At 42.7% G+C, this 22596-nt stretch overlaps 1 protein-coding gene across 1 annotated transcript in view; it reads left to right on the top strand.

Annotated features, from left to right (window-relative positions):
- The window catches only part of GARNL3 (GTPase activating Rap/RanGAP domain like 3), a 152347-nt gene that overhangs the window by 90350 nt on the left and 39401 nt on the right, over positions 1-22596 (top strand). Inside the window, exons 9-15 of the mRNA XM_087419035.1 lie at positions 462-488; positions 6704-6779; positions 7472-7570; positions 10115-10218; positions 16631-16739; positions 18574-18619; positions 19480-19586. Of these exons, the coding sequence (XP_087275161.1) occupies positions 462-488; positions 6704-6779; positions 7472-7570; positions 10115-10218; positions 16631-16739; positions 18574-18619; positions 19480-19586 (568 nt within the window). The remainder of the gene's footprint in view (positions 1-461; positions 489-6703; positions 6780-7471; positions 7571-10114; positions 10219-16630; positions 16740-18573; positions 18620-19479; positions 19587-22596) is intronic.

Genomic DNA, 22596 nt, shown 5'->3' with positions numbered 1-22596 from the left:
TGCTTACAAGTCACTGGAGCCAAAAAGTAAACTGAAAATAAGCCATTTGCATTGTAAAGAAGGCATCTTCCACCAAGTGGGAAAGTGGCTGATGCTATTTAAAAACGTTACCCATCTGTTTCTGGCTGCTAACTGTAATAACATTTTTCTTAGCCAAAATCTTTCCAGAAGCAATGTGTGATAACCTAGCTTTAAATGGATAGAGAAACCTAGGTGTCCATGTGTTTCTTCCTGCTGTTATGCATCATCTTTGTTTACAGATAGTTGTGGTATAGCATAATTTTCCTAAATGACCAGTTAGTTTATAAAAACCTGCAGAGCTAAATTTGAATTTTTAAAGCACTTCTAGAGGGAAAAAAGTGGTGTAAAATTCAGTAAACTGAAGCTTGGCATTCACAGAAAGTCAAAATAAAATGATCACCATTAAGAATAGACATAACTTTTCAAACTTTATTTGACAGGACTTGCTCGTTCTTGAAGAACAAGAGGTAAGTAATTTTATGAGATATCTGTTCCTGCTCTGCCTCCATATTTATAAATGTGCTTCTCCCTTCACCATAAACACAACCTTTTCTTTCAGTCAGACCTCTACACGGATTTGCACAGTGTGAGTCTCTTATCACTGAAAGACTTTACTGACATGTTTTTTCAAGGTATATTTCAGAAGTTTCTATGCAGCTGCCTGTAAAGATATAAAAATAATCAAGCTACTTAAACATGCTTGGAAATATTCCAATTTTAATCTTGTGATCAGGGTGAGTAATGAGGTTTTAATTTTCATTAAATTAAAGATAGGCTGTTTGTGCTTTATAAGCACACTAGATTTACAGAATGCCCTGTTTCTTTGCATGTTTCCAGTGTTGCCCCACTTTAAAAATAGATATTGGGTTTTCTAAGTACATAACTAACATAGGCAAATATCCAAAATATTATCAATAGACAATTGAGTAAATAAATTATAGTTCGTGCATACTATTCATCTCAGTAAATGGCAATATCATTCCTCCAGTTGCTCAGGCCAAACATGGAAAAATGCTTAACGCCTCTCTTTCTCTCACACCGCCTGTCTAATCCATCAGTACATCCTGTTGCCACTTCCTCAAAACATATCCCTAATTCAAACATTTCTCACGGCTTCTACCACAACCGCTCTAATCCCTTGACACTGCCCGCGTCATCTGTGGGGACTATAGTGGACCGTGCAGTGTCTCCAACACTGCTCCCTGCTTCTACGCTGGCCCGCTGTTCTATTTTTCATATAGTGTCCAAATGGTCCTTAAAACCTGTCAAATCTGGTCATCCCTATGCTCAAGACTCTAATGGCTTCCCATCCCACTCATATTAGAGCCCCAAATCCTTCTGTGGCCTGCTTGGGCCTGCGTGATCTGGCCCGTGCTACCTCTGCAGTCCTCTATTCCATACTAACTACAGTGACTTCCTTATTCTTCCACCTCCCCAGGAATAGCCTGCTGTTCCCTGCCGCCGGGGGTGCTCTTCCGCAGACATCCCCATGGATCACACCCTTACCTGATTAGGATCTCTGCTCAGAGAGGCCTTCCCCAATCACCCTATCTAAAATAGCACATTCTGCCTCTCACCCTCTGCCCTTCTGCACTGCTTTGTTTTTCTTCTTAACACATGTATTTTCATTTATTTATTTTTTATCTGTTGCCCCCACTAGAATGTAACCATAAGAGCAGGGACTTATTTTTGTTCACCACTGTATCCCCAGATCCTAGAACAGTGCAGCTAGAGGACACAGACTCAATATTTGTTGGTTGAATAAGTGAATTATGTATTGATTGAATGAATTATGAAATACTGTGATGCCATTAAAAAGAATAAGGTGGAACTTTATTTACTGGCGTAGAAAGATTTCCATGACATAGTATTTACTGAAGAAAAAAAATCACAGCACAGTACTTACAGTATAATCCCAGTTGTTTTTGTAAACAAAGATTTATATGTATATTCATTCATTCATTCATTCATTTGATAAATATTTATTGAGCTCCTACCATGTGTGTACCATGTAGTATTTGAGGCCTTGGGGATACACTGATGAACAAGACAAGGTCTCTTCTTCATGGAGCATACAGTCTGGTGGGGTAAGACAAACTAAACAAGTAAACAAACAAACATAAACGTGCTAATATCAATTGCCCCAAGAGCTGTGAAGGAAGTAAAACAAGGTGGGTGATGTGGGGTAGGGAGTAGATTTTCCACATTAAATAAACAGGGAAGCTTTCTCTGAGGCAGTGACATCTCAGCTGATTCCTGAACATGGCGAGGTCAGTGCACAGAAGGGGCCTGAAAGAATGCACCCCAGATTGTTGGCAAGAGTTAGTCTGGGCAGGGTAGTGGAAGTGTAGGTGGGATGCTGCAGAGCATGGGTGGAGGGAGATGTCTACATTGTTATCAATATATTATCCATGTATGAATCACGCTTGTTGCTAAAGAATTCATGAACTCCATGTGTGATTTGTAAATGGCAAACAATAAAAGTAATACACATTTCTGGCAAACATTTGAAAAATACAGAAATGCACAAAAGATTAAAGGAAAATATCACCTACAATCACAGAGAAAACTAGTATCACATTTTGGTATATGTTTGTTATATTTTATGTAAAATTAGGATTTTACTATATATGGTTTTTATGTCTCAAAATTACTCATTAATTCACAGATATTTATTGAGCACCCACTGAGTGTGTGCAGATGCCTATTGTGACAAATAAATACAGAAATTTATAAACAGGAAATGTGAAAGCTCCCCCTACTTCGCCTCTTCCACCCTCCCCTGAGGAACCCCTGTTAGCTGTTTGGTGTATATCCTCTCATACCTTTTTTTTGGATCTCCCAAATTTTGAAAAAAAAATAACTGATGTCTTTATTTCTCAATTTTATTGCCTTACTGAGGGGATGTTTGCTTGAAACAACAAGAGCATTTATTACAATATATTTGAGGGATGTGAGCAGTGGTCACCATCTTTCAGAGCTTCCCCGAGAGCTGTGTGGCCAAGGCAGTCCTATTGAATCCTGCCAGCTTCTCACTAGGAGCTTTTATCCCAGTTGCACCCAGTTATAGTGATAAACTATCAGCTGCAAAAAATGGGCAGGGAAAAAAATTAGTAAAAAACACTAGTGATGTTCCTGAAAGGTTAGCTGTTTGGTAAAGTGTCGGTGTCCTGAAACCCATGTTTTGTTTGTCCACTGCGTAAAGACGCACCCCCAGGAGAGAACATGGTGTCCCAAGCTCCATACACGTGGAGAGGATGAGAAATGTGTAGGAACATATGAAACATAGAAATATGGAGGCTTGCCTAAATAAGAGTAACAAGGAACCAGGGGTGTCCGGTTTTGTATCAGGCCATCATTTCTTGATTCCAAAAGATTCCTCTGGAATACAGAGACTTTAGGTTCCCCTCATACTTCACTTTCCTCAGAAGAAATATAATTCCTAGCATACTATTAATTCCCAAGAATGTGACTGCATGTTGGTTTATAATCATGTTGACTTTTGTCTCATAAAACTTAGAACTTAAAAATTAAAAGTCCCATACAAGTAGGAATTACAATGTGACCTTATCTCTATGAGTGTTTGAACAGGACTTAAGTCCCAAGAAAACCAGTGTGCATGGATTCCCTTCACCAGTCACCTTCCTCCAGGGGACTGGATCTGGTCTTGGGACCTTGAGAGCTCCCTCTCATCCCCCAAGATCCAGTGCTGCAAGTAGCAGTCAGCCTCATGAAGCACTAATGATGTTAGGTTGAATGGTTTGTTAAACTATGGTCTGTGATGGTCAAATAGCCCCAAATCAAACTATCCTCTCCTAAAATAGCCCCTCCTAAAAACTGCCTCCTCCAAAAATGTAATCCATTATATTCAGTGATACCTTGATTTCTAGAAATAGATGAAAACTCTGTGTTAGTCATTGACACCATTTGGGAAGCCCTAGAAACAAAATTATCTAAATGAGACCCTGTAAGTAATTTCAGGTACTTAACAAGGCCTTGCAACAGCAGTCTCTCTGGAGTCTCCACTGAAGTGAGAGGGGTCCTCAGCACGGGTTCTAGTAGCATGGTGCCAATCACAGAGCAGCCCCATAAAAACTTTTAAAAGGTCTGGCCAATGATCAGGCAGCAGTGGGCCCCATTTCTGCTTGTAGCTCTCAGCTTCACCCCAGAGAAGACTAGCCCGTGATTTGGGAAAGAGCACTGGATCAAAAGTCAGGAGGCCTGACTGCCAGCTCCAGTCCTTCCATTCACTTAGTACCAGCCTGGACAAGTCTCGCCTTCCCTGGGCTTCAGTTGTCCTGTCTAAAGTGAAAGTGTGGATTCAGTGGACCATAGGGCCCCTTCTGGTTCTAACAGGCTCTTAGTTCACGGCTCATCGCTCTAGTCATTGACCCAGTCCTTCTGCCCTTGGCTTGCTAGCTGTCCGCTCAGCTGGACCTGATCCCGGGCTCCTGACAGCCTGCTGGTTTGTTCCTCTAGTCCAGTGGTTCTCAACGTGGGGTCCCTGGACCACAGCATCAGCATCAACTGGGCACTTGTCAGAGATACACATGCTTGGGCCCTACCCCAGACCTACTGAATTGAAGAGTCTGGGAGTGGAGCCCAGCAATCTTTACTAAGGCTTCCAGGTGATTCTGATGCCTGGTTAAGTTTGAGAACCACTGCTTTAGTCTCTGCACTGTGATTCTAAGAGGGTCATCTGTCAGACCCCAAACTACTGTAGGTGCTCGTCAAGGGAACACTAAGAATGGAAGAGGTGCTGGAGTCTTGGAGACGTGTGATTGCTGTCATCATTTCCAAAACAGAGAAAGAAAAGTTACAAAGTATAGAACCCTAAGGTGGATAGAGATCCCTGACAAAATTCTAAGAAATTTACCAAAAACTGGTTTGTGAGGAAGAGTTGATCACTTGGAAGCAACTTGTGAAAACTAAGTTGTATCTGACCAGTTTTGTTGCTTTTCTCATTTATTATGCACACAATCATTTATGCTGTGAATATTTATTAATCCTGTCCAATATACCAAGCACTGTGCTCAGCACTGGAGATTCGATGGAAAGTCCGACATGGATGATCCCTCCTTCACGGGACTTGTGTTCTAGTGGTAGAAACAGACAGATATGCATATTCAATAAAAGAATTGCAAAGTGTGAATAGTGCTCTAAAGAAAATAAACAAGATGCTATGATGGAGAATAACAGTGGGGGGAGGGTGACTTTATATTGGGAGATCAGGGAATGCATCTCTAGAAATTGGTGTTTGAGCTGAGACCTGCGTGATGGGAAAGAGCCAGTTGTGGAAGGAGCTGTGGAGGAGTTCCAGGTGGAGGGACCAGCTTGGGAGTGTCCTCGCTCTGTTTAGAAAATCACTATTACTGATGGGTGTGCATCTGTCTCTCAGGTACGAGGACAGAAAAATGTTTAGAAGCACAGCCTTAGACCCTGGCATTTTCAGAGTCTTAATTCTCCCAAATCCAGCCGTCCTGAATCCTGGCATTCTGCCTTGATGTTCCACCTCTGACCCATTGACTAAGGCTTTAAACACCTTTGTTCCTTTTCTGTCCCTTAATTGACCAAGAATTCCCCCATCTGGTGGTGGGTCAAACAGCCTTGCAAAGGTTGATTCTCTACCAACCTCAGATTTTTTTTTATTATGAAATACTTCAGGCATACAAAAAAAAGTACAGAGAATAATATAATGAAGACCTATAAACCCACTACCCAGCTTCAAAAAAAAAGTATTAAAAATGCAGTTGAGGGCCAGCCCCGTGGCTTAGCGGTTAAGTGTGCACACTCCGCTGCTGGCGGCCCGGGTTTGGATCCCGGGCACTCACCGAGGCACCGCTTCTCCGGCCACGCTGAGGCCGCGTCCCACATACAGCAACTAGAAGGATGTGCAGCTATGACATACAACTATCTACTGGGGCTTTGGGGGAAAAAATAAATAAATAAAATTATTAAAAAAAAAAAAGTGCAGTTGAGCTCCCTGATCCTATTCCTCTCCCTCCTTTCCATGTAGACGCTATTACCTTGTATTTGGTAGTTATCATTCCCACAGGATCTGATTTTAATCCAGTGTTTAAAGTTGAGGATGGTAGATTGAACGTTTGTACTAGCTACTTCTTAATTGGGTTTTTTTCCCCACATCTATTTTGTGACTTCTCGAGATTAGATATCTTTAGGAACTGGGGAAAATGAGCTTTTAGAATAAGTTGCCTACAGTTTCTATTTCTATTTTTAAAAGAGTCCACAGGTATCAGCCTAAGATTGTTATCTTAAGCTTTGAATTACACTAAGCTCTCCTTTGTGAACTGGGGTCTGGACTGCTGCTGAAGGGTTGATCAGAAGATGATGCCAGTCCTGTGAGTTCCTGTGGGCTATTTATTTTGAGCACTGTTTTGCCGCAGAATGGCCCTGGCATCCTGCAGACACCATTAGTAATGAAATTACAAATGAGTTAACTCACGTAAAAGTATAGTCTCATCTGTAAGCTATAAAAATTTATAAAAATAAAAGAATGAGTGTTATTAATATCGGTCAAAATTGAGATGGAGGGGAGGAAGTAATCCCCCAAGTATCCATTCTGGTCACGGCACTTTTCCTAAGTAAAGAACAGCACACGTCATAGCTATGTATGCTTTGATGATAAAGTGAAATTCAACACCTTTTGTTGTCTTATTGTAAGGGCTCTGTGAATTTCAAGTTTGGGGTTCTTTTTGCCAAAGACGGCCAGCTCACTGATGATGAGATGTTCAGCAATGGTGAGTGTCTCTCCTCCTTTTTGCTAACAGAAACCCTCTTCTGCCTTGTTGCAGTTTTGACAATCCAAATGAAACTTGCCTGTTGAGTTGGAGACTTTAATACAAAGAAACAGCCAGTAGTTTTACAAAATTTGGGAGTAATTTTGTAGGGCAGTTGTTGCCCAGTTTCATTCGTTTATTCATATGACAAATGTTTATTGGTCACCTAGTTTGTACCAGGCGCTGGCACCAGAGATACAATCTGACTGGATAACTACATGGGATTTGGAGAATTTGGTTCTACATAGTCTCAGTAGCAGTGGAAGATTTTTCTCTGTGATTTTTATGGTTGGGAGAGCTATAAAATGGTGCCATTTTCCTGTTATTTAGCACTTTTCTTGTGAAATACCTGATTATTATTAATGGAAGCGGTAATCATGTTTTCATTTTGCAATACTGAACACCTGTGACCGCAATCTGGTAGTGGTGAGGTTGGCTAGCCTGATTCTGTAGTTTTCCTTTCCTTGGATTCCTGGGAATTGTGGACCCTCATGCACGGTCTCCAAGAAGCAGCAAATGTGATTTCTCCATTCTGTTTACCTACTGCATACGTCTGCAGAGCCTACTTAATTTTCAAGTGATTTCAGTGCATAGTTAGAAAATGAGGATTTGTTGATACCTGTACTTTCTTCACACTCTATCTCTTCCTACAGAAATCGGAAGTGACGCTTTTCAAAAATTTTTAAATCTCCTGGGTGACACAGTCACTCTAAAGGGCTGGACAGGCTACCGCGGCGGTCTAGACACCAAAAGTAAGCTTGCGTCTTGATCTATTCTGTTGTGATTTGTGTAATTTTTGGTCATCAGCCTGATCTGTATTTGAATTTGTAACCAAGATGGGGGAAGGGGTGGACTAGAGAGGATAAGAGGGAAGTTGAATTTCATACCCCGTCTGACACGGGTCCCTGGACATATTTGGTGGCTCCATTGGGCTTTGAAAGGCCAAATCTGCCTTCACAGCCCCTAGGTGGTGGCAGGGGTCATGGTCTGCCTGACAATACTTGCTATTGAGCACTTCTGTATGCCAGCCCTGTACTAGGCTCCAGGGATAAGCAGTGGATAAACCAACATGGTCCCTACCTCTCTAGGAGTTTATAATCCAGTGGACAACACAGACATTAAACAGATAATTATCAAATAGTTTAGTACTGGGCCGGCCCCGTGGCTTAGCGGTTAAGTGTGCACGCTCCACTACTGGTGGCCCAGGTTCGGATCCTGGGTGTGCACCAAAACACCGTTTCTCCGGCCATGCTGAGGCCGCGTCCCACATACAGCAACTAGAAGGATGTGCAACTATGACATACAACTATCTACTGGGGCTTTGGGGAGAAAAAGGGAAAAAAAAGAAAGGAGGAGGATTGGCAATAGATGTTAGCACAGGGCCGGTCCTCCTCAGCGAAAAAAAAAAGAGGAGGATTGACATGGATGTTAGCTCAGGGCTGATCTTCTTCACAAAAAAAAAAAAAATAGTTTAGTACTAAGTACTTAGAGGAACTAAGAAGAAAAAGTACAGAGTGCCATGGGGCATTTTGCCTAATCTAGGGGATTAAAGAAGACTTCCTGAGGGAGTGATGAGGAGGAGGAATTTGAGTGTCTTGAGGAGAGAAGAGAATTCCAAGCAGAGAACATTTGTGAAATCCCCGAGCCAGGAAAGAGCATGGTGTGCTCTAGAAACTAAGAGAATACCTTTATGGCTGGAGGGAGCGGAGGGAACAGAATGATGCAGTAAAGACTGAAGAAATGGGGAGGGGGGATCCCGCAGGGCATTTGAGATCACATTGATAATTTTGGATTTTATTCGAAATGGAATTGGATGTCATTAAAGGGTTGCAAGTAGGGACGCGATGGGATCAGATTGCACCTTTGAGCAGAAGTGCTGGCTGCAGTGTGGAGAATGGTCCAGAGGGAGTTAAGAGGGACCAGTTCAGAGGCTGTTGCAACAGTGCAGACAGGAGCTGATGATTGCCTCTGCTGGAGAGAGGGTGGGAGGTTGGAAGGGAGAGAAGCCGACTGAGGCAATAGCCGTTTTAAAGGAGGACTTGGCAGGATCTACCCGAGGCTGATTGAACATGGGGGATGAAGAGGAGCAAGAAGCCACAGAGGACACCTGGGTTTCTGGCCTAAGCAGCTGGGTGGGTGGTGGCTCCAGCAGTGAGACTGGGAACATTTGAGGGGAAGTGGTTTAGGGGTGGGGGTCTGAGGGGGCAAAGGTAGACAAGATCACAAGTTTAGATTTGGGGTCACGTGCTATCTTATAATTATATAGCATTTCTAGTTTTTTCCTGTGCTTTTACTTCTGTCATTTTATTTGCTCTTCATAGTCAGTCCCTGAGGTAAGCCAGGCAGGGGATGCGAGGCTCACTTGGCCTAAATTTGATAGGCTTCAAATCCAGGTACCCTTACCCTCTGGGAGCCTCATCTCTCCACCAGCCCATGTTGGCATCGTTTCACAGGTTCTGAATGTGGAAAGGTTAGGTGATTTGTGAGAATTGCACTGTGAGGTACTTAACTGGCAGATGCAGGGATGAAATAGTTGGTCCCGGTTGTCAGGCCCCAGATTCCCCCCAATAAGCTATGTTAGCACTCGGTGAATCCTGGAATGCTGGCAAGTTCATCCTCCCCCTTGCCAACTCTCTGTCTCTCTGTAGGGTCGTAACTACCCTCCTTGGAGCCTTTGCCATGGCCAGGCACTCTGCTGATTTACAAGTATAATCTTGTTGAAGTTTCCCAACATCTCTAATAGGAGTTCGATACTATTTTTATCCCCATTTTCAAATTAAGAAAGAGGCTTGGAGAAAGGTGAGGTGACTTGTCAAAAGGAACATAGCTAGTGAGAACTTGTATCCAAGTCTACCTAACTCCAAAGCCCATGCTTTTAATCACTAGACAGTTCTGCCAGTGACAGACTTTCTTTTGTTTTATGGACATAATAATCATTTGTATCTCATCTTGCGTTAATTTTGTCCTGTACACCAACAGTAACTGGAAGGCAAGGAGTTGTAACACACTCTCCTTTTTAGCCAAGACTTCTCATGACCTTCTCTACTCCGAGGCAAGGTATGAATCAGACAGCAAGTAAGCTTAGAGGGGGAGGAAGAGGTTTCTCCATGTGGGCAGGAGCCTTGCATCAGTTGGAGAGTGATCCATACTGTTGCTTCCTCTCAGGTGGATAATCCACAATGATCTTCGGGAATGTATTAACTGTGTACTATATTCCCCTAATCTGCAAATAAAGACTATTTCCTTATGGTCTCAGAATTCTCTGTGCCCACTAAATGCATCTTTGTATTTTACAGATGATACCACAGGGATCCATTCAGTTTATACTGTGTACCAAGGGCATGAGATCATGTTCCACGTCTCCACCATGTTGCCATATTCCAAAGAGAACAAACAGCAGGTACGTGTGAACACAGGCTCTTTGAGAACACACAAACCATCAAATAGTGATCTGAATGTGGAGAAAGCAGCATTATGATTTCATAGAATTAGAGACTATATATGTTGATATATGAGTTGAACTTCAGGCACCAATGTAGGGATGTTGTTCATAGTCTGTGTATTTTAACTTTCAACAAACCTTAGAAAGAACTGTCCGCACTGAAGCTCTCCCCTAAAAGAAATAAAGGGGCAGAAGTAATAGTGCACCTGTGTGTTTGTGTGTGAATGTGTGTGTGTATTTGCATGTGTGTGAGTGTGGTTTTAAAGACTCCTGAGAGGCTATATTGTATCTACATTGCCTTTTCTCTGACTTCTCTCGATGTGACTTGTGTCTTGTCAGAATGAGACTATCTGGTTCACAGAATAAATGGATCCTGAGTAATGGTTGGCAGGTGTTTTTCAGGTTAATGCAGGAGATTAACACTGAATGTCTGCATGGGCTGTGCCATGTTGGGGAAAAAATTGCCTGAGACACTCCTCACCCAGCCCAGAGATGGGCCATTTTCAGGAGAAAAGTTTCCAATTTGTTGGAATTTAGATATAACAAAGACACATGCTGCTGGGATTTGAAGGATTTGGGGTTCCATTTAACTTTTTATTAAATTCTTACTGCTTTTTCCCACATTGAAGACATCTATATGAATAAATATAACAAACATAAATGGATAGTTGTTCAGCAAAGGTTTGTGAGAAATACAAACCTAGAGAGGGTATGTGATGGGGCTAAAAATGCTTTTTTCTGAGCACTTACAAATTCTTATTTCAATAAGACTTCAGTAAGGGGGAAATACACAAAGCAGATCATTGGGCTAAAATGTGGTGCTATAGTCTTGGGATATAAAGGTGCTTTGGGGACATGCGGGCAGGGGCAGGAAGACCTGGTTCTGTTTGATGATTTGGGGCCTGGAATAAGGGGCTGGCAGATTGTCTTGCACACAGTGGAGACCCACTGGAGGTTTTAAGCTAGTTCTGACTTTAGAAGGCTAACTTGGGGAAAGGACAGGGTGAAGCAGGAAGTGTCTGGGCCCAGGAAAACTGCTTCAAGTGGCTGAGAGTTACTTTCTGCAAGGCATCTTCCTTTGCGTGGTTGGGGATACCTATATTATTGCTACCAGGCTCCACCTCTTAGGAGCTCTAGGATCTTGGGGTCACACAGAAAAGAGAGACCAAGCTGGCCTTCCCAGTCATCATGAGTTGTATTGACCTCTTACATCTCAACAATATCAAAAAACTTCCAGTGAAATATTTTATAATCCTCCTCCTCCCCCAAATCCATCCTTTTCATCGTTGTACGTTCACCAAAATCACCCATGTCCTATAACAGATAGGGCTCTGCCCAACTCAGAAGTCTTTAACCTTTTCTTTTTGAGAGGCTGTTAGCATATTAAGACGTTAACAGCCTCCCCAGGAGCACAGAAATGTTCCCAGATGGACCCTGGTGTTCTCAACATCTTGGTTGGCTCCATGTTTCAGTCCTCCACTTGACCAGCATCATTAGATATGAGGAAAATCAAAACGATAAACTTGTCTCTATTACCAGGAAGATACTGCAGGTGGGAAGAGAGACAAAGAAATGCAGAATGATAGCCACCCTTAACAGCGCCTGGTCATGGGAGAGCAGAGAAGGACTGCTAACTGTGAACCTCTCTCTGTACCTGTTGTGGTCTCTTGGGGCCTAAGGTAACAGTCAAAAAGTCAGAGGCCAGCCTGGCTCATAAAATCTTGGTGGCTTTTTGACCCCCTAACATCTAGAACACTAGTGAGAACAGTCTGAGCCACATCTCAAATCTGACTTAAAGAAACAAATTTTCACTAAGATATTGTAGGTTCTGATATTACAATAACTTCTTCCATCTCTTTCCTCCTCCATCACTGTACCAACCATAACAGGGGCAATGGAGAGGGTGTTGATGTTTGCCTCTCTGGGGCCTCATCTTCCTAACATCCCGTGATGTCCAGCACCGCTGACATCGTCTAGTCTCCCAGCAGTCCAGACCCCACAGCAGCATCTAGTACCAGATGAAAGCACGGGCTCTGTGATGAGCCAGATCTGGGCCAAATCCCAGCTCTGCCACAGAACTAGCTCTGTGATCTTGGGCACATTGTGTGCATTGCCATGCCCCGGGGCTCAGTTCTCGGTCCTCTTCTCTTTCTACACTCATTCACTCCCTTGATGATCTCATCCAGTCTTGTGGCTTTAAATAGCTTTTATAAGCCAGAGACACCCAAATTTATATCTCCAGCCAGACCTCTCTCCAGAATTCCAGACTCAGGTGTGCAGCCTTCTTCTCCACACCTCCGCTGGGCTAGACGTCTCAAACCTAATGTGTCCCAAACTGAACTCGGACTCTCCTCCAAGCCTGTTCCTCCTGCAGTCTTTCTCATCCCAGGTGACGGCTACTCTGTTCTTCCAGTTCCTGGGGCAAAATGACCTGGGAGTCGTTCTCGATGCCTCTATTTTTGTCTTATCCCATTTTCAGTTTGTCAGGAAATCCTGTTGTCTCTACCTCCAAAATATGTCTAAAATCTGACCACTTCTCACGCTTCTCCTGTTACTTCCCTGCTGCGAGCCACCGTCGTCTCTTGTTGGATTACTGCAGTAGCTTCCTCTCTGGCCTCCCTGCTTTGACCCTGTCCCCTGACACTGTTTCTCAATCCATCAGCCAGAGTGACCCTTTAAAATGCAAGTCAGATCACGTCACTTCTCTTCTCAAACCCTCCAGGCTCCTGCTTCACTCAGAGTCAAAGCCAGAATCCTTAGAATGGCCTTCAAGGCCCGGCGTGACCTCTGTTCCTTTTGTCTCATCGCCCACTCCTCTCCTTATTACTCCCTTCCACTCACATTGGCTTCCTTTCCTCTTCCTCAGAGTCACCAGGTACTGTCCAATTTCACAGCCTTTGTGTTGCCCTTCCTTCTGCCTAGAACTGTCTTCCACCAGATATCCACTGGCTGACTCGCTCACCTCCTTCAGATCTACTCAATTGTAAACTGTGAAACTGACCCTGATGACTCTATTTAAAGCAGCAACCCACCCACCACCAGTGCCCCCAAGCCCCCTTACGCTGTTCTCTTTTTTCCGTGGCACTTACTACCTGGTAACATTTAGTTATACTTGTGTATTATGCTTACTGTGTAGTTTGTGTGCCCCCTGCTAGAGTGCACACCCCAAGAGGGCAGGGATTTTTGTCTGCTTTGTTCCTGGCGTATAGTAGGAGCTCAACAATTACTTTTTAAAAATATATAAAAGCTTTATTGAGATACATTTCACATTCCATACAATTCACCCACTTAAGTATATTCACAAGGTTATTCAACTATCACCACAATCAAGTTTAGAACATTTTATTCCCCCAAGGAGAAACTCCTCTCCCCTCAGCCATCACTTCGCATTCCACCCCTGCCCAGCCCCTGGTAACTACTAATCTACTTTCTGTCTCTATGGAGTTGCCTATTCTGGACAATTCATATAAATGAAATTATACAATATGTGGTCTTTTGTAACCAGCTTCTTAGCATATTTTCAAGGTTCATCCATGTTGTAGCCTGTATCAGTATTTCATTCCTTTTTAGTGCTGAATAATTTTCCATTGTGTAGATATATACCACATTTTGTTTATTCATTCATCAGTTGATGGATCAATAATTACTTATTTTTATTGTGGTAAAAAATACACAACATAAAATTTACCATTTTAAGCACTTTTAAGTATACAGTTCAGTGACATTAAGTACATTCACACTGTTGCGCACCCATCACCATCATCCATCTCTAGAACTTTTTATCTTCTCAAACTGAAAGTCTATACCCATTAAACAATAATTCCACATTTCTGCCTCCCCCTAGCCCTTGGCAACCACCATCCTACTTTCTATTCCTATGAATTTGACTGCTCTAGGTACCTCATGTAAGTGTAATCATACAATATTTTTCTTTGGTGTCTAGCTTATTTCACTTAGCATAATGTCTCAAGGTTCATTAATGTTGTAGCATGTCAGAATTTTCTTCCTCTTTAAGGCTAAATAGTATTCCATTGCATATTTATACCACATTTTCTTTATCCATTCATCTATTGATGGACAGTTGCGTTGTTTCCACCTTTTGAGTATTATGAATAATGCTGCTATGAACATTGGTATACAAATATCTGTTTGAGTCCCTATTTTCAATTCTTTTGGATGTATACCCACACATGGAATTGTTGGATCATATGGTAATTCTATGTTAATTTTTTGGGGAACCACCAAACCGTTTTTCACAACAGCTGCACCTGTTTACTTCCTTACCAGCACTGCACAAGGGTTCCAATTTCTCCACATCCTCAACAACACTTATTTTCTGTTTGTTTCTTTATGATAGCTATCCTAATGGGTGTGAGGTGGTATCTCATTGCGGTTTTGATTTGCATTTCCCTAATGATTAGTGGTATTGAGTGTGTTTGCAGCTTATCAGCCATTTGTATATCTTCTTTGGAGAAATATCTGTTCAAATCGGGTGCCCATTTTTGGAGTTATTTGTTTTTATTTGTTTATTTGTTTTTTTGTTGCTGAGTTGTAGGAGTTCTTTTTGTGTTCTGGGTATGACCCCTTATCAGATATATGATTTTCAAATATTTTCTCCCATTCCGTGGTTACCTTTTCAGTCTGTTGATAGCATCCTTTGACGAACAAAAGTTAAAAAAATTTTTTTTTCCTCCTGTCAATGCAAAATAACCAATGACCATTCTATAGATAAGAGAAATAGGGTGAGTTTACTTGAGCCAGAGTGAGGATTATAACCCGGAAAGGCTTTAGAAAGCATTCCAGAGAAGCATGGTTTACAGTACAGTCTTATATCTTTTTAGAATAAAGAACGTATGTTAAACACACTCAGGATACATTTTCATCAAAATTTCAAAGAGGTATTCAATTGCAAATTAGCAGGTCAACATGACCATGATGTCAGGAAAAGGACTAATCCGGGCGTTACCAATAGGGCGTTACCAATAGGGCGTTACCAATAGGACACAGGAGGGGAAGTATGCATTCTTTTCTTAAGAGAGTGCATTCTTTACTGTAATGGGTAAGCAGATGTACCATGTATGTTTTATAGGCCGTAAGTCAGGCTTTTTAGTTCAAGCCGAATCAGTTTTGAACCCGAATAGTTACCCCATATACCTCAATATGTGAAAATCTCTTGTCACTCCCCAAAGCCCCAGTACGGAGTTGTATATTGTAGTCGTAAGTCCTTCCAGTTCTGTGTGAGCTGCTGCCACCGCATGGCTAATGACAGACGGGTAGTGTGGTTCCACGCCCAAGAACTGAGCCTAGGCCACCGAAGCAGAGAGCGCCAAACTTTAACCACTAGGCCATCAGAATTGGCTCACAAAAGTTTTAAGTTTTGATGTAGTCCAGTTTATCTATTTTTTCTTTTGTTGGCTATGCTTTTAGTGTCATATTCAAGAAATCATTGCCAAAAATAATTAGTTTTTTAATTGACTTGAAATGCAATTATTAGAACCTCTCTAAACCTTAGTTTCCTCATTTGCAAAATGGAAAAAATATCTCACATGAATCAGACAGGGATCCTGTTCTCCAGGAGCTTACAGTGTAGAATAGGGGACACGCAAGGGATCCATGGAGAACAATGAATCATTCTGTTTGGCTGATGAGGCAAAGGTCTAGGACAGGGGTTGGCAAACTATGGCCCATGCGCCAGATCCAATGTACTACCTATTTTGTTAAATAAAGTGTTACTGGAACACAGCCATGCCCACTCATGTATATATTATCTATAGCTGCGCTTGCGCCACAATGGCAGAGCTGCGTAGTTGCGAAGAGACAATATGGTCCACAAAGTTGAAAATATGTACTGTCTGGCCCTTTACAGAAAAAAATTTGCTGCCCACAGGTCTAGGTGATCCTTTGGAAAGGCCAACTGGGGTCAGATTAGGTAGGGCCATTGTTCTCACCAAACATATGGTTCGGCATTTATAAAAATATGCATGTTTGAGTCCCATCCCCAGGGAATGCCGATGCAATACCTCTTGTTTGGGGACCTTTAATGCCAGGCTAAGGAGATGATGAGAGAACGTAAACAGGATCAGAGCAGTAAAATGAGAGGGAATGAGGCAAGGAGGCCAGTTACGAGGGTTCTTAGAAGGGGGGACAAGAGGGATTGCAGGCCTGAATTGGGCAGGAGCGGAAGAGACGGCTACAAGAGCCAGGAGACTGGGGGCTAGTAAAACACGGGAGGCAAAAAGCCAAAGATGGCTGAAGTTCACGGCTCTATGGTCGTGATTGTGGATTGTCGTATTGTGTTATGTTTTTTAACTCTGCGAACGTGCCATGTTTGAGTGACCTTCTCAGTGATGTTATTTATGCTTACATCCAGGTGGAGAGGAAGCGCCACATTGGAAACGATATTGTCACCATTGTGTTCCAGGAAGGAGAGGAACCGTCTCCTGCCTTTAAGCCTTCCATGATCCGCTCCCATTTTACACGTATCCTGGACCTTTGGGAATGCTCCAGTTTAGCGAGCTATTGTTCAGCCTCACTGGACTTAAAGTGACCCTCAAACCCAATGCTATAATTGACTCGCTTTGTATTGTTAGTTTCTTAGACCCACCATTTTGGATTTTTTCCTCAGCGTTGTATTTTTCCCTCTTCTCTTTCCATCCATTGGAGTGATGGATGGATTAATTCTCAGAGAATTCTTAGCTTCTGAAATATCTTTGCCTTCCTCAGATAGTCTACGAAATGAGGGAAACTTCCTACCATCCATCAATAATAAATGAATTAGAAGAATTATAGGTGGTGTATCCTCTGACAAATTTGCTTTAGGTATAAAAACTTACAGGTTAAGATAAAAAGCCAAAATGATTTTTCTTTGTTGATTCTAAGCCCTAGTAATAGCTGCTATATTACCATCTCTTGAAATTTGAAAAATGATAGAATTAATCATATTTTTATTTGCTTCCCTTCTCCTTCCTCTAATCCCTGTTTAGCTCATACGCTTGATAAAGTCCTGCTGAAGTTCTCTGTAATGTCCAGGCTCAGCTCAGTCAGGCAGGTGTGGACCTGAGCATGGCTCAGCCCAACAGATACCAAGTCGTGGCGCTGTTACTCTGGGTCACAGGCCATGACAGTGAGACCCAAAGGTGGTGGCTCTATAAGTTGTACGTAATAAGTAAAGGCAACTAAATAGCCGTTTTCAGAATAAATTCTGGTCTAGTTATTCATGTTGCCCGGAGACTCTAGTAAAAATGTTGGGAGACAGACCATTATGACTCTTTGTATCTGAAAATAGGTTGTTCTGTATACTTTGACTTGTTCGTTGTAACCTAACAATATAGAGTATAAATTTTAAAAGTTGAAAGTTGCCAGATTTCTTCTATGAGGGCAGGGAAGAAAACGGATATGCACCTACACTTGAACAGTAATTTTTTTGTTCTCCTCCCTGCTTGCTAAGTGATATCTTGCTGTGTTCGCTGGGATATAGGGCTAATAATTCCCCCTTCCTGCAGTGGTTCTTCTTGTAGAACAGAAAGCTTCTCCAGGTACAATGTAGCAGGGGAGGAGGTGACTCTAACTGACTGAGAAGTAGTCATTATTTTTAGAATTTCCTTTAGTGATATGTTTTAGATTTGGGGCTTAGCACATTTATTTCTGGAAAGGGACAAACATAGCTAATGCAGATTCCTTCCACTGAGTCTAGGAATGGAAAACACTTTGAAGGATTGATGGCTTTTTAGCCCTAGCTAAGGAAAGCTGGGGGTGGGAGATGGTAGGGAAGGAGGAAGAGTGGGAGAAGGAAAGAAAAGCAGGATGGAAGTATGGTACTATTTTAGCTCGGCAAAGTAGATTCTACTGAGTGGTTGCCACCAGCTACATTGGTTTGTTTTGTCTACCAAAGCCGGAAGGAGAGAGAGGGAAGGTATACAGTGGAAGCATTTAAATTGCTTTTCTTTTCAAAATGTGTGAGATAAATATATGACTAATTTCATACTGGGATCTTGCTTATATTTCCAGGCAAGAAAAGAATTGCTCTCTTTGCTTTGTTTCCTGCTTAGATGCTTAATAGCTTTATTTATATTGCTTTTCTGAGAGATTTGGAGATTTAGCCCTTCCCCAAAGGATGAGTACACAGAGAATGAACCTGTGTCTTCCTGGGCTGTCTCTTTTAAAGAAGTCAAGGTTCTATCTCAACCTAAGAGTGATAGGGGCCCTGACCACAAAAGCACAGGTCTAGGATGATGTTGCACAAGGGATTTTCAAAGCGCGAGCCATTGACTGAGCATCCGAGTTGTTGATTAATTTCCTTAACCATCACCACAGATATTTTTGCCTTAGTTAGGTATGATCAACAAAATGACAATTACAGGTGGGTACTGACTGTATCTCAATCGCTTGTTGTAATTCTCATGTTGACTTGTTAATTTGCATAGATTTTATGAGACTCTTGTTATCCATATTTCCTGATTGATTTCATATGAATGTCTCACCTTATAGACCTTTGTTCAAGACCACCATCTCTTTGGGAAAGACTTGTTTTAGTCTTTCTAACTAAAAAATATACCTAGTGTTGCTCTGTGCAGTAGACCCAAGTGTCAGGGTTGGGTTGGAATTTTTTTGTACTTTACAATGGAAACAAATTTGATATGTTTCATCTTGACCAGAGAACCCCCTTTCCTAGGCTACATCACTGCCCATTTATCCTTCTAGTCTCAAAAATTAATCTGTTAAAAGGTATCGTATGTGAAAAGAGCATGAACTTGGAGCCAGATAGATTTGAACTGGAATCCCAGCTCTGTCACTTATTAACTTTGAGGCTTTGCAAAAAGTGTTTCTCTTCTTGGAGCCTCAGGCCTTGTCTGTAGAATGAAGGTGTTGATACCACGGTGGCAGGTTTGGTGAGAATCAGTTGATGCTGTTTCCTAAAACACTAAATATGCTGCTGGTATGCAGTGGGTGCTCAGTGGTGGCCCTTGCTGTTATTCCTGGGGTGCCTGACCTTGCCCATGGCCTGGTAGGTTGGACCACAAAGGATTCAGGAAGGCTTGGCCTCTGCCCTGCAGGACACAGAGAGAGCTGCATGGTGGCCAAGGCTCTGCAGCCCAGAGAAGGCACTCCTGTGGAATGAATATTCCTAACATATCACATAAGCAACTGGACAAATTTAAGGTCCAAATATTGGTCATCTTTGAAGAAAAACCAAGTAATTCTGAAATGTTCTCTACATAGGCTGAAAATATTTTCAGAAGAAAGCGTACCACTCTTCGGCCCACCCTTACCATCCCCCCCGGTGTTTACAGACCACCAGGAATTCAGGGACTTTTTGCTAGTGAAATGTAAGTTTCTATTTTGAAATGTTTTTGCAACTTGTTCTACCTCTGAATACAATTCTTCACATTCTCCCGAGATGCTGTATAAGAAAATACCATTGTTGAAGCATTCCATGCTCTGTTAATTCTTCACCTGAAATGTATTTAGTTTTCTGGCAGTGGCGTGTAGGTTTTCTTCTGTGTCCTCATCTGTACCTGCCGTCCTACCCAACTGCCTTGAAGTTTATCCACACTCACCCACTCAATACCAGAGGGCCTCAAGTTTACCTTTCTGCCCAGGGTTCTGATATAGCCGTTTCTGAATCTTTGCTTATGTGTGTATCTGTGTCTTTGTCAGAGAGTGAGATGTAGGTGGGGCAAAGAGTGGTTATGGATACATACTTAGGGATGGGGAGAGATGTTAGGGAGTGTGTGTGTGTGTGTGTGTGTGTGTGAGAGAGAGAGAGAGAGAGAGAGACAGAGACAATATGAATATGATGTGTGTAGAACCGAACCACCCCAGGTTTCACTAGCTGGTGAATATACATTTTAGCTCCACTGATAATACCTGAATACCTGACTCTGAGCCCCCATCTTCTGAACCACAAGAGTTCTGCCACACCCCTCCCCAGAGTATCCCTCGGTGATTTTAGCTGGAAGTGCAGCTTGCAAGCCTCTGGGGCCCTGCGCACTGCCGCTCATGCTGTGCCCTCTGTGACGGTGCTGCTTTCTCTCCTTCTTCCGGGCACGCTGGACACTGCAGCTGCTGTGCTGGCTGCCTCCCCGTCCCCCTCGCCACATACACAGACTCACAAACACACACACACACACACACACACTGTTTCTGTGCAGTTTTGGAGCATTTAGAAATGTGCCTCTCCTCCTTGAGTCCATCTTGGTCACCTGACCCCAAGGTAGCACTGATTGAGCCTCACAAAGTCCTTCATGAACAAATGCCCCCTCAGCTTCCAGTCTTAATCTTACTTTCATGATGGTCAAAACCAATCCCTCAGGCCAGGGCGAGGGGCAGACACCTGTTATCCCTCCTTTGTCTTCTTGTTTCTCCCCTCTCCCCTTCACAGCCCTGATCATGCATCCTCCCTCAGCAGCCGCACAGAAGTTCCCCTGTGCATCTACCCATGCAGTTGACACTTGAAGAGATGAGTGTCACTTAATTCCAGTCACCAAAGTATCCCAGTCCCAGCCACACCACTCGGTAACCTCTCTTCTCTCTGTAAAATCCCTCCAGTCCCTTGTAAAGATCTCCACAGGCTTCCAAAACTGTCTTCTGGAGAATGGAGAAATGCAAAGCTCCTTTGTTGGGGCTTCCTCTGTTTCCTGGCTGGGCCACCAGGGTTTGTTGTCTCACACATTTAACCTACAGCAGGGTCCTGGCGAATGTCTCACCCTGATTAGAAGCAGCAAACATTGCAGATCTCTTGCATAAGGTGCTGATTTGTCTCTTCCTTTCCATTACCTATGCCCTTTATTTCAGATACTAGAACAGGGGTCACAAACTCACATGCCTAGAGAGATGGGTAGGGAATATGAGGGAGTGACGTAGGCCAGCATAGCACAGTAAGGAGTGCTGGGAAAGCAAGCCCTCTGCTCCAGCCAGTTGATGCCACTCAGGAGCATGAGCCCAGTGTTGCCACTTATTCTGAGTTTTCGAAACAAGCCAGAATTCTGAAATTCTGTGTGAAACTGCCTGAGTCTTAAAACTGCGGGGTCCGTGTGTTTCAAGTCCAGAGGATCAGGCAGAGAGCAAGAAACAGACCTGAAACAAGGAGTCAGCAACAGAGAGGGGGTTTAGCAGCTAGAAGCTGAAAGGCTCTCGACACGTGGGGCGCAGGAGGCAAGCACTCTTTGTGGAGTATCTGTAGCAGGGAAGGAACTGCTGTGGGCATGTGGCCCTTTAACCATGGAGTAGTTAGAGATGGCTCAGCAACACTAAGGACCCAGCTTGTTAGTGGAATCCGTCGATTTAAATGGAGCCGGTCAACAGAATGACTGTCTTCAGCCCCCTCAGAGGCTTGTGATGAAATGAAGTGAAGGGTTCAGTTGATTTATAGCTGAAGATTTGAAAGATAGATATAATGGAAGAACATGGGGCTGAAGGTTATGAAGATGTTATATGGAAGGATTGGAGCATGCAGCCAGGGGGGACCAGGAGGGGCTGATGGACTGAGAGGAAAAGGAGAAGCCAAGGGATCAGAAGTCTCTTTGAATTCCAAAGTGGATTTAGCAGGAGGAGGGAAGGAAGTAGGCAAGTTAGAAAACTCCGAGATAACGGGAAATAGCCTTTCAACAAAAATTTGGACTTTTCCCCCTTATTCAGCTGAAACAAGTCATTTTAAATGGAGTTTTCTGGGGTACTAAGGAGAAAAAAATCCTCAAACAAAAAATTCCCGATCACAGAATTAGAGAAAGTAATATACATGCATAGTTTAAATCCGTTGAGAGATGTCTTGCCACAAACAAGCCCAACTTGCCCCCAGCAGAGAGATCCTACCTAGGAAATGCCAGTCCCCCAGTAATTCATTTTTCAGTCCTTCATAAACACTATCTTTTCCTTGTCCTTCTGTAAGAGAAAAATAATAGTATTTATTCAGTTTGATGTGCCTAGCACTGTGCTAACCCTTTATTTGTATTATCTCATTTAAATTCTTACAACAACCCTAAGGAAAAATGGTTATATCCATTTTACAAGGTAGAAAACTGAGGCCCCAGGAAGCTAAATAATTTGCTTAAGAATGTACAGATAGTAGCACAGCTGGGATTCAAACCTGTAACTGTCTTGACTTCAAGCTCCTAACGTCTATTGCATACTTTTATTCTGTGCTCTAATGTGTAACTGGACATTCCACTTTATTGACTCTTAGTGTCTGTGATCCACTAAACCACCAGGATTTTTTTCCAGAAGAAACTTCCATTAGGCTAAGAATCCTAGTACTCTGCTTAGGCAATTGTTATTTTCCTAACAAAATGCAGCAAATATATATTTAATCTCATTGAATAGCATCCTGGTGGTTTGACC

The sequence above is a fragment of the Ceratotherium simum genome, chromosome 29 (genome assembly GCF_057802395.1).
Source record: "Ceratotherium simum simum isolate JZ-2026a chromosome 29, ASM5780239v1, whole genome shotgun sequence".
Taxonomy (NCBI): Eukaryota; Metazoa; Chordata; class Mammalia; order Perissodactyla; family Rhinocerotidae; genus Ceratotherium; species Ceratotherium simum.
This window is presented reverse-complemented; position numbering and strand designations above follow the sequence as displayed.